Source organism: Geotrypetes seraphini, chromosome 4 (assembly GCF_902459505.1).
Source record: "Geotrypetes seraphini chromosome 4, aGeoSer1.1, whole genome shotgun sequence".
Classification (NCBI taxonomy): domain Eukaryota; kingdom Metazoa; phylum Chordata; class Amphibia; order Gymnophiona; family Dermophiidae; genus Geotrypetes; species Geotrypetes seraphini.
The window spans coordinates 247,547,416-247,560,474 of NC_047087.1; the positions used below are offsets into that span (position 1 = coordinate 247,547,416).

Sequence of the window (13,059 nt, forward strand, 5' to 3'; positions counted from 1 at the left end):
AATTGCTCCTCGGTGGCCAAGACAACCTTGGTACTCCCTTCTATTTCAACTCAGCAGCAGGGAGCTATACCTTCTACCAATTTTTCCTTCTCTGCTTACACAGAGTCAAGGATCTCTGCTTCATCTCAACCTACAATCTCTACACCTGACAGCTTGGTACCTTTCAACATGACCCCTCTTCAGTTTTTTCAATCTGTAAGAGATGTTTTAGAACCTTCTAGGAAGCCTACCACTAGACAATGCTATCACCAAAAGTAGACTAGATTTTCTACGTGGTGTTTTTCTCATCATAAGGAACCTCAGCATTCTTCCTTATCTTCTGTTTTGGACTACCTTTTGCACTTATCCAATTCTGGTCTCAAGTCTATATCCGAGTCCATCTCAGTGCAATTGCAACTTTCCATCAGCCTATTGAAGGGAAACCTCTCTCTGCTCATCCAGTGGTTTCCAAATTCAGGAAAGGACTCTTCAATGTCAAACCTCCTCTCAAACCGCCTCCTGTGGTTTGGGACCTCAATGTTGTCCTTACTCAACTCATGAAGCCTCCATTTGAACCAATTGATAAGGTTCTTCTGAAGTATCTCACTTGGAAAGTGGTGTTTCTCATTGCTCTCACTTCTGCTCAAAGAGTCAGTGAGCTGCAAGCTTTAGTTGCTGACCCACCATTCACGGTGTTCCATCATGACAAAGTGGTTCTTCGTACTCATCCTAAATTCCTTCCTAAAGTGGTCCTGGAATTTCATCTCAACCAATCCATTGTTCTTCCAGTATTTTTTCCAAAGCCTCATTCTCATCCTGGAGAATCAGCTCTTCATACTCTGGACTGTAAACGTGCTTTGGCCTTCTACTTGGAACGCACCAAACCACACAGAACTGCTCCTCAACTTTTTGTTTCCTTCGATCCAAATAAGTTGGGACATCCTATTTCTAAGCGTACCATCTCCAACTGGATGGCGGCTTGTATCTCATTCAGCTATGCCCAGGCTGGATTATCCCTTCACAGTAAAGTCACAGCCCATAAGGTCAGAGCTATGGCAGCTTCAGTAGCTTTCCTCAGATCTACACCTAATGAGGAAGTTTGTAGAGCTGCTACTTGGTCCTCGGTTCATACCTTCACTTCTCACTATTGTCTGGATACTTTCTCCAGACAGGATGGACAGTTTGGCCAAACAGTATTACAAAATTTATTCTCCTAAATTGCCAACACTCCCACTATCCCATTCTGGTTAGCTTGGAGGTCACCCATATGTGAGAATACCTGCCTGCTTGTCCTGGGATAAACCACAGTTACTTACCGTAACAGGTGTTATCCAGGGACAGCAGGCAGCTATTCTCACACCCCACCCACCTCCCCTGGTTGGCTTCTATGCTAGCTATCTGAACTGAGGAGACGCGTCCTGTGCTGGGCGGGAAGGCACTCGCGCATGCGCAGTGCGGGTGACTCAAAATTTCGAGTTTCTTCAAGCAAGTCTGCTTGTGAGGCGTCCGCATCTGGGCTCCGTCGGTGACGTCACCCATATGTGAGAATAGCTGCTTGCTGTCCCTGGATAACACCTGTTATGGTAAGTAACTGTGCTTTCTGGGTGTAGCCTGTCTCGTCTTCAATGAGCTAAACTTGCAGCTTCTTACTGACTTACCTGTTCACAAAACAGGATTTTCCGCTCACCCCACCACTCATCAGAGAATACCACTGGCTTTCTATCCTTCTCAAAGTCTAATTCAAAATCTCCCTTTTTCCCTCAAAATTAACTTACATCTTTTGGCTTTCCCTGTCTCTATATCGTAACACATAATCAAGCCACAGTTAGTGACAGATCATTCTTGTTCTGGACAGAGCTACCAGTATCTTTGGCTCATTAGTACTTATCTTCATTGCTCTTGCTATGAAAATTTTTTTCTTAATATGTTAAAGTGTGATTTGTCTCGTCTGCATACTGTATGTGAGTATCAAGCTTTTAAAAAATATTCTTGAATGAGAGTCACAGCGTTCTGCAAAATAAAATTGTATTCTCTTCCCTTCAGCCGCACTGGCCCAGTGGTATCTTTTCTGGGTTGTCATGACAACCCGCAGCCTATCTGGAAGAGTCTGCAGATTGCTGACTTTCTATCAGAATACCCATGTTTTGCTTTCTGGTTCAGTTTGTACATTCACATATATTTCAAATAACATGTCTACATGCCACCTCATTATAGGTGACCACTGGTGATAGTGTCATATCTGGCAAATAAATGAACTCATTTTATAACTGCAGTCTTGTGTTAAGTATTCAGCAAGCCTCAAGTAAACTAATGCTGCCATATTGGGGGGATGGGAAGGCTTTTTTAAAACGTATTGTCATGTAACTCACCAGAGGCATTATGATAGGTGAGTCATAAATTTAATAATAATAATTTTGGAGTCTATATATCAACAAAATAGTTTGTGAGATCAATGAAATGGATAATGTAAAATCATTCCAGCATCTTTCCTAGTTTTCTATACTGTTCATGATAGAAATCAAAGCAAAAAATGACTGACTAGTTTACCAGAAGAGTTTAGGAAAAAGAAAGGTTCAGCCTAGCTCCCTGGTGGACCAGTTAAACAGGGCAAACTCTAAGCCATTTCTATTGCAAATACTAACACTGCTTTTACAGCTTCATTTTGACACATTTGTTTGCACCCAAATCTGCACATACAGTTTTATGTACCATGGATTAGTGTGCAATAATGTGGAGAGGCACTTTCAATATGACAAGTCTGAATTGAGACATTGTGATGAAAACATCCCAAACCAGAAACGCATCTAAATTTCTGGTTTGATTGAGTTTGAGCTAGATGTTTTCAGGCTCATCTTTAAGTACCATTTTTGAAAAAAAAAAAAAATCCCAGAGGAAAATGTAGCAAAACATGCTTAGGGAGGTCTGTATAACAGTGTGAACTGGCCACATAGACATCCCAGCGGTGCAGAGGGGCAGCCTAATGGTCAGTGCAGTGAACTTCACATAAAGGGACCCAGTTACAAATCTCACCAAAACCCCTTTAAATTGTATGATGAGCCCTCTAGGAACAGAGAAAACCTACTATACCTAAAAGGTCCACAATTAAAATAGCCTTCAGGTTTGCAGGTCACTTATATATTTAGGTCATTTATATATTTAGGTCACTTATATATTTAGGCATCCCTCCTATCGACAATGTTGGGAGGTGGCCTAAGGGATCTGGCCAATCGGAATCTTAGGCCACTTTAAGCACCTGGGTCAATCAGGGCCTAAGCCCTCTCCCCGGTGCATCCCATGATGCACCAGGAAGGGGCAGGTCCACCATTTGAGGGAAAGCGGGCCAGCCAACTAGAGGCAGGAAAGATGTCTCTGGCCAGCCATCAACATAAAGAAGGGGGGCTTCAAAGGGGTGGGCGAGTAGGAATTTGGGGGTGTGTTTAGGAAGGAGGCTACATTACGGAGTGGGGAGGTGTCCGGCAGGAGGGAGGGAGCATCTCTCCTGCCGGTGATGTTCGGGGGTGGGGGGGGGAATTCCAGCAAGAAGGTCTGGACATCCCTCCTGCCAGTGATGTTTGCAGGGAAGGTGGGGGTTTCCAACAGGAGGGATTGGGCATCCCTCCTGCTGGCAATGTTCGGGGAGGGGTTTCTGGGGTTCCGGTAAGAGGGACTAGACATCCCTCCTGCCGGTGATGTTTATGGGGGAGGTGGGGACTTCTGGCAGGATGGATGGGGTATCCCTCCTACCAGCAATGTTGGGGGGGGTTTGCAGGAGGGACTGGGCACCCCTCATGCTGGCGATGTTTGTGGGGGGAGGTGGGGGTGTTTCAGGAGGAGGGATTGGGCAGCGATGTTTGGGAGGGGTCCGGGGTTCTGGCAGGAAGGACTGAGCATCTCTCCTACTGGTAGCCTTCACAGGGGTGATGAGTTGCCGCTAAACTTATCATGGCAGGGAGATCCCTTGCTGCGATAAGCTCAACAGCAACCCGATTATATGCTATGGACGCCGGTTAGAGAATCATGGTGTTAGGTGGACTTAGCCATTTGTCCATGAGGACAGATGTGATTCTATATAGTACACCCATGTACGATTCTCAAAATCCACTTAGGCCACTTCTGACACTGGGTATCCTATACAGAATTTGGTCCTAAATGTAGTGGCTGCGGCTCAAAGCATCTGCAGGTGCACGGATGTTGCCGTGATGATGTCACATGCATGTGTGACATCATTGCGTCGATGTCCGTGCATGCACGAAGGCCCTCCAGGCAGGCCCTGATCCGCCAGTGGGGTTGCCAGCAGGGAAGAGAGCTGGAGTGAAAGAGAGGCACTCCATGAGAGGCACATCCTGTAGGCAGTCAGCTGGCACCAGCACCTCTCCTCCTCCCCAGTGTGTCGCGGCACACCTAAAATCTCAGGAGGCATACAGTTTGCGATACACTGATAAAAAAGGTAAATAACTGGTTTGCACCAAATGAGGTGAAGCAGTTTGAATAATATTGTAGAGTTTACCAAGTAGTTCAGGCTTTACAGGATCAATGCCGCCTGCATACTACCTCAGTACCTGTATTTCTGAGGCCACTCTTTCTTACCGGAGTTGCTTAATTCACCCATGCAGTCATTGGTTTCAAATGAGTCTAATAAATCATCCAAACTGGGGTAAGAGTCCTATATAGTTTGCTTTCTGATTTTCATAAAGAATCCACTGGAAACAGATGAATTGTAATTCATCATTCCTGATCACATTCTGCTGATTTATTTAAAAATTTTACTTATGACTTGCAGTTTTCCTATAGCTTTCAAAGATCAGCAAAGCTCAAGCAGTCAGTAAAAAAAACAGGAGCATTGCTAGAAATAAGAGTCAAACTGCAAATCTTGGAATTGCTCCATAATTAATTAGGGGTTTATAACAAACAATGCAAAATATTACCATGCAGTTTTGTGAAAGTTTTTTTAATGCTGTTAGAAGCTTCATCTCATACCTTTATGAGTGCTAATGCCAAGACATAGTTGGGGACTAGGATGTTAAAGCAGCCTCAGACACGATAGACTAGGGGTGCCCACACTTTTTGGGCTTGCAAGCTACTTTTAAAATGACCAAGTCAAAATGATCTACCAACAATAAAATTTTTTAAAAACACAAAGCACACCGTATGCAGAGAAAATGTTAATTATTTACATTCCGGGGTTTTTTCAAAGAGGTCAAGGCAGATGACTCTATGCACTGTAACCTCAGTAACAACCATACAAAAATAGACAGATATATCCTCCTCCCTTTTTACTAAACCATGATAGCAGTTTTTAGTGCTGCTCTCGACGCTCATAGGCTCCCTGTGCTATAAACCGCTATTGTGGTTTAGTAAAAGGGGGCCACAGTGCAAAATATAGACAGCAGATATAAATTCTCAAAACAGACACATTTTGATCACTAAATTTAAAATAAAATCATTTTTCCTTTCTTGTTTGGTGATTTCATGAGTCTCTGTTTGCACTTTCTTCTTCTGACTGTGCATCCAATCTTTCTTTCCTTCTTTCAGCCTGTATGCTTCCTCTCCTCCAGACCTCATTCCCTCCCCCAACTTTTTCTTCCTCTCTCCATGCCCTTTCTTTCTCCCTGCCTCCCTTTCTTTTTTTCTCTATTTCATGCCCCCTTTCTTTCCTTCTGTTTCCCTTCTTTCCTTCTGTCTCCCTGCCTGCCCTCTTTCTTTTTTTCTCCCTGCCCTCCCCCAAGCCACTGCCGCCGCCATCGGGGAACAGGCCTCCAAGCCGCCACCGCCATCGGGTAACAGGCCCCAAAGCCGCCGCCGCCCCAAGCTCTCCCTGCGTCGGGCCGACCAGCATTCCTCTCCCCGATGCCAATTCTGCCATCGGAGAGGAAGCTCCAGGCCAGCCAGGCAGCGATTGACTGGCCCGGAATTTCCTCTCCGGCAGCAGAATTGACATCGGGGAGAGGAAGGCTGATTGGCCCGGTAGATTGCCAAAGCAAAGTGAGTCTATCACGGAGTCTGGGATGGGCTCCGTGATCGATTCACTTTGCCTTGGCGATCTACCAGTCAATCGTGATCGACTAATTGGGCACCACTGCGATAGACTAACCTGTGGCAGGTCATCTGCCGGCTAATAGAATAAATCCGGGTTATCTTAACTTGGTTTTTATGTGCTGGAAGAAGCTGTGTAGAGTATTGCAGAGTCAAAGATTCTATACTCTCCACTAAGGATTTATTGTGCATAGAATGCTAGGAATGATAAAGAAGGGGATCACGAACAGATCGAGAAGGTTATCATGCTGCTGTACCGGGCCATGGTGCGCCCTCACCTGGAGAACTGTGTACAGCAGTGGTCGCCGTACATGATGAAAGACACGGTACTACTTTAGAGGGTCCAGAGAAGAGCGACTAAGATGGTTAAGGGGTTGGAGGAGCTGCCATACAGCAAAAGATTAGAGAAACTGGGCCTCTTCTCCCTCGAACAGAAGAGATTGAGAGGGGACATGATTGAAACATTCAAGGTACTGAAGGGGATAGACTTAGTAGATAAGGACAGGTTGTTCACCCTCTCCAAGGTAGAGAGAACGAGAGGGCACTCTCTAAAGTTGAAAGGGGATAGATTCCGTACAAATGTAAGGAAGTTTTTCTTCATCCAGAGAGTGGTGGAAAACTGGAACGCTCTCCTGGAGGCTGTCATAGGGGAAAACACCCTCCAGGGATTCAAGACAAAGTTAAATAAGTTTCCACTGAACAAGGACGTACGCTGGTAGGGCCAGTCTCAGTTAGGGTGCTGGTCTTTGACCAAAAGGGCCGCCGTGTGAGCGGACTGCTGGGCATGATGGGCCACTGGTCTGACCCAGCAGCGGCATCTCTTATGTTCTTATGTTCTCATGTATGTATTTGCTGTGACCCGCTTTGATTAAAGCGGGATATAAATGAATAAACTCATTTACTTAATCCAATTGACATAAAGTAATTCAATTATTTCTATAAAGTAATCCAATTATCATGAAATCAGACAATAAATCTAAAATTAACAAAACAACTAAAAGAAAAGAGCCAAAAATCAGGAAAAAACAACAACACAGAAAGCAACCAAAAATGACAGAATAAACATAATACAAAATACTTTACTAAACAAAATAACTTTACCCTCTTCTTCATAAGATCAGCAAACTGAATTTCATCAGTTTATACCTGAAAGCACGTAGTTCTTAGATCTGAAAACTGTAAGAACAATTATATCTTTGCACATACTAACAGGGCTCAACAGAGCCACGTCTTACTATTTGCCAAAGTTCTAGAATGATATCAAAAATCTATACATAAAAGTTTTGATAGTCTTTATTACTTGGAGTGTCTAATGTAAGTCCTATGCTCTCAGCAAACTAGGTGCTTAAGGTTTTTATGTGGATTATCCTATTTTTATGTGGATTGTTACGTTGACTTTTGGAACTTTCAAATCTTCAATAAAGTCCATTTCAGGAACATCGTCACTCCACAGCGTTTTTTTGGTTTCTCTTGAACGTAGAGGTAGGCCATTCTCAAAAAAATCCCTCATTTTGGACGTTTTTTTTGAGAATGGACATTTCCCTGCTGCTACTTTCTGCGTTTAGGGGCTTAGGCCCCGCCACGCAAATAATTTCTAGCAATCATTTCAATATTCTGTTAGAAAATGTTTATGTGAGAGAATCAGGATCGGGAAGAATCCAGGATTTTGGATTTAAAACCAAACTCAGCTTTAAGTGGCACTTGATTAGGGCCAGAGATGGAATTGGAAGTCCAAACTGCCAGGTCATAAAATTCTGTAAACATTATTGCCTTTCATTTTTATAAGTATTCTCTCACATTTGGGCTTTTAGCTGGGATGGTGTTACGATAGTAATTTCTCATGTTTTATCTCAAATTGCTCAACCTATTACCTTGGCTTATTTCAATGCTGTGATAGGTTCTTCTAGACTCACTACTATATAGCCTTTCAGGATGCATTTTATTTTTATTACACTGCTATTTTCATATAGTCATGTTTTGGTTTTATTTCATTGTTTGGGAACAGAATGTTCAGTTCATGTTCTGAGCTTAATGTGATCATTCACATTTTTTTTAACTTTGCTTTCCAATTCAGCTCATCATTGTGAGCTCAATTCATCCAAAATTACCCCCCCCCCCCCCAAAACCCAGAAAACAGATTTTTGTTAACTGGCAAATCAACAATTTTCAAATCCCATGTTAAAAAGAAAGTGCAACTAAGAGGTTCTGCAAATCTTGGGAAAAACCCAGGTTTTAGGGTCAACCTATTCTGAATTGTATAAAACATTATTAGCTTTGTTAAAATACGCATGCATTTGACTAAGTGATCAGATGCAAGTTGGAAATATAGAAAATGAATGCACATAAAGACAATACAACATCCATTCTGCCCTTCCATACCAACTACTGAGCTCTACAATCCCTTCCTCTCCCTCAGAGATCCTTTGTGTTTCTCCCAGCTTCTTTAGCCAAGCTACTTCTTAACCAAAAACTGCAGTATGAAGGCACAAATCCGCTGTCTAGGATGTGCTGCTCAGAAACAGGAAGTCCATGCCAAACGGGATAAAACCAGAAGAGCCATCAGTGGGACAGGCTAAAAAAGCAGCTCCATGTTTTTACACTGCTTTTTTTTTCTGCTGGAAGTAGAAACGAACAGTGGTGTAGAGCAGTAACGGCTTAAAGGTCGCCTTTTTGAAACTTTCTGGACTAAATTTATCTGCCGTAAGGGTTCCCGAAGAAGGGGTTGAGTTCCCTGAAACCAAGCCTGGTCGAACCTACGTTTTTTTGAGAATGGACATTTCCCTACTGCCCACTTCAGCATCTACTGAATTAGGTCAAAAGGGGAACTTCGATGTTTTTTTTTATTATGCCCCTCCACGCGTGCTATAGATGCCAATATTTCTTTTAATTAGCACAGAATTATATTTCCTGGAACAGCAGAACATTATGTGGAAAACAGATTAACAAACATTTTCTGTTCATGCTGGACTTCAAAGTTATCTACAGCAGATCTAATCACACCAGGCTGAAAGTTACCTATTAAATTACAGGGCTGCTGTTGCTTGCTTGCAATTGGTATTCCTGCTGAACTGGATTGCTTATATTTCTGTTGAATCTCTGATGGTCCTATGCCATATTTTTCATGCAAAGATAAAGACAGCAACAGCCTTCATGACATGTTCCAGGCAGTTAACACTGCTTCTAGTATGTTAAAGATTCCTTAGCATACTAGAAGCATTGTCAGCTGCCTGGAACATGACATGAAGGCTGTTGCTGTCATTATCTTAGCATGAAAAATGTCATAGTACCCTCTTTAGTACATAGATGGTATGTCATAGTACCAACTTTAGTATAGGTTCCTTAGTAAGGAGCCTATATACTAAAGTGCAATAACATTTTACAGACACTGCATGAAATTATTGTTAGTATTCATACACATACTAACTGCAAAACCTCTTTGTTAACTGTAGAGGGCACACCCAGCATTTTGCCATTCAATTAATGCAGAGAAAATTGGTTACTGATCGTTAACTGCATGGCAGATAATGTGATGCAGTTAGCCACACCCTTTGAGGTAGTATTAATTGTACTGTATTATCTGCTACATTAATTGTTAAGATGGTCGTTCCATGCTCCCAATCCATATAAGCTGTTTGTCATGGAAATGATCATGTGTCAACTTTCGAAGTGATGCATTATCTGTTGGTGCAAGCTCACAATTTTAGCAGAGATGATTCCCACATTGAGTAGCTAACGCAGTTTGGCAGACAGGTTCATTCAGATCATCCTTAAGAAAACCGCCTATGTCATCTCAGTGATTAGATCACTCACTGCATCACAATCTCTAGAATTTCCAAAGAGACAGTGGGGACTGTCACGTTGGTAGAACATAACAGTTTAATCACAAAGTTTTCATCAGCAGTTGAAATCACTAGAAGCTTCAAAAATGCCACTTCAGTGCACATATGACAAAGAGCAGTTTTGCACTAAATTTTATTTAAAATTGTTGGATACCAGAGGGTTCTGCAAGTATTAGCATTATCAGTTGTGTTTGACTCTGTGTTTTAGTGGCACCTACATACAGGGCTCTTAAATACCCATCACAGCATCTTTGTTCACATTGGGAGTGAACCACTTTGGGAGAAACCACTATGCATATGATGTAAGTAGATTAAAATGAAGATTTAAATTCTAAATATCAGTTCATAAGCTGTTGACAATCAGATTTTGGAATAATCATTTTGAAATTGTTTACATATATACTAGTGTCTCTTTAATGTGTTTGTCAAGCCTTTCTGTTGATTTGTATTAATTATCCAATTATATACTTTAGAAGATGTTTCAGTGGAGGCACAGAAATGTGAAAGAATAATATTTGTTTTTCAGAAATGAAAACCCATCAGTGAACTAGCCCGTGAGTCTTCTTCTTCTTTTTTTTAATTTTTACAGAAAAGGTCATGGTACATTTGTGGTACCCAAAGAAGCTGCTGAACAGTTACAGAGCTTTGCTGAGGTAAGGGCAGGTTATTCAGTCTATGTAAGATGGTCTGTTAATATATCATTGGTATAACATCTGACAACAAGCAAATTAAGCATTTACGTGCTTAAGCACTAATCTGTAAATATACAACAGAACAGAACAAAGTATGCACAGGAGAAAGATCAACAACATGCCGTAAAGACCAACTAACATACATCTGAACTATAGGCAGCAGAATGCTGTTTTGTTTGGGGGAGCCCAAGGGCTCCATCCTAGCCAGCAGAATCCTGCGACACCTTTCACCAGCTCCTGACTCCACCCACCCACCTTCTCCCGGCGCTGTACTTTTAAATCTTTGGTCAGACACCACATAGCGTTAATGAGCTAAAACCCACCTATAAAGACGGAGCAGTGGTTGTCTTGAATAAACATGATTATGTTTCTGAAATTAAAAGACAATTAGATAATTCCACCTTTTACAAGGAAAGGAAAGGCAACCACACTCCTATGGAAAAAAAATGAGACTACTAAGCAATGTTCCCTCTAAGGACAGAGTTCATGTGAACAAAATTTTTTTTTTTTGCAAGCAAAGGACTGAGTTGATGTGAACAAATATGTTCTATGACATTACCCTGATGCTATTATACACACTGTACATTACAAATTAAGAATACAAATATATCCCCTGCCCCCTTTTACAAAGCTGCGTTAGGCTTTTTTATAGCCAATCACGACAGTATTAGCTCTGATATGATAGTCAACCAATGTCTGCACCCTTTCTCCTCCACCCCACATCCACCAGACTAGCATCCCCACCGCTGCTGCTGCTTTCCTAATGCAAACTGCAGCTGCAGAACCTTCTCATACATTTCTGAGGCTGCTGGCTTTACCCTGGAAGAAGTGACATCAGAGAAGGTGGGCTGGCCCCACGGATAAGTATGAGAAAGCCCCGGAATTGGTTTGTTTCACTTTGCTGCTGCTGCTGCTCCAGGAAAGCATCAGCAGTGGCCCAAAATGGAAGAGTGATACTGGAGGGATGCTGGTCTCGACTCCATTGGCTGCATGGCCTCCTGCTAAAAGGTATGCAGCCATGCAGCTTAAAGGGAACATTGTTATAAAGCTAATCAATCTGGCAAAGAATGGTCTTTTTTTTTAACCTAAAAAGATATTGATTTTCTCAATGTTCCCCATCCTATTATACCCACTATTGTGCTTCCCAAGATACACAAGTCATTGCAATCACCTCCAGATAGACCAATAATCTCAGCAATTGGATCCATTCTTGAATCATTATCCATTTTTGTTGATCAGTGTTTAGACCTTTAGTTTGCAAAATACCTTCATATACTAAAAACTCAACTGACATGTTTAACTCCATTAGTAACATTAAATGCTCAGGAGCAATTCAGTTGGTTACAGTTGATGTTGAGTCTTTCTACACAAACATCCCACAGCAAGAAGCAATGCAGGTAATAAGAGAGACAGTGAGACAGAGGGACTTCTTTTTAAGAATTGCAACTGAATTTGTTGAGATTGCAGCATTGGCATTAAAATTTATTTATTTTTTTTGCTTTTGATGTTATCAGTAGATTAAAGGCATGACTATGGGCAAACCATGGTATCCTGTTACAAATTTGTATATGGCTAATTTCAAATACTGTACCAATTTTTGAGAGAATACCTGTATAAATCTAACATTCTCTTATGGAAATGCTACATTGATGACATACGTATTTACTATCTGGCAAGGTATAATAGCTGACATTAAGGATATTCATGAATGGTTAAACCAATTAGACACTAATCTCACTTTGACAATAGAAGTATTCCATTCCTAGACATTTAGATTACTTTAAATAATGGAAATTTTCGACTGATCGATGATAGAAAATCTACTAATGTAAACAAGATTTTAGATTACTAAGAGTTGTCACAGCAGGACATTGAAGTTAAACCTCCCCTTCAATCAGTTCTTGAGACTGGCAAGATTATGTTTGACCCTGAAGTACAAAGAAAAAGATCTCAGGATATTAAGAAAAGGAGTAAACCCTGATAGTTGCATTAACAAATGTTATTCCAGGACAAGCAGGCAGCATATTCTCTACATGTGGGTGACATCACCGACGGAGCCCCCTAACGGACGTTTTCGCAAGCAGACTTGATTGAAGACCTTCAAGCTTGCGATTGTCCCGCGCATGCCCCTCCTGCCCTGTCTAGGGCATGCGTCTCCTCAGCGTGTTCTCAGTTCTCTGTTTTCCATGGAGCCAGAAGCACTGCTCCCTTGCTTCGCGTGATATTATTGTCCCTCTTGCACCGCGGCTTGTTTGGTTAGTTTCTATTGAGTCGCTGTGCTCGCGTCTGTGTTTTTCTTCTTTTTATTTGTTTTTCGGTTTGTACCTTTTTGAACGGGTTCCCGGTCTTACTCTGGCTGCCTGGCCTCGCGGGGCTGCGGCCATCTTTTTTCTTATGTCCTGACCACATTCCGGGTTTAAAAACTGTACTAAGTGCAACCGGGTTATCTCCATTACCGACCCTCATCGTTGGTGTGTGGAGTGCCTGGGTGCAGAGCACCGCGCTGAGGCGTGCCC

General features: G+C 42.1%; 1 protein-coding gene across 1 annotated transcript in view; it reads left to right on the forward strand.

The window, feature by feature from the left end:
* FAM13C (family with sequence similarity 13 member C) overlaps nt 1–13,059 on the forward strand; it is a 322,400-nt gene that overhangs the window by 119,148 nt on the left and 190,193 nt on the right. Inside the window, exon 5 of the mRNA XM_033941491.1 lies at nt 10,441–10,504. Coding sequence (XP_033797382.1) covers nt 10,441–10,504 — 64 coding nt within the window. The remainder of the gene's footprint in view (nt 1–10,440; nt 10,505–13,059) is intronic.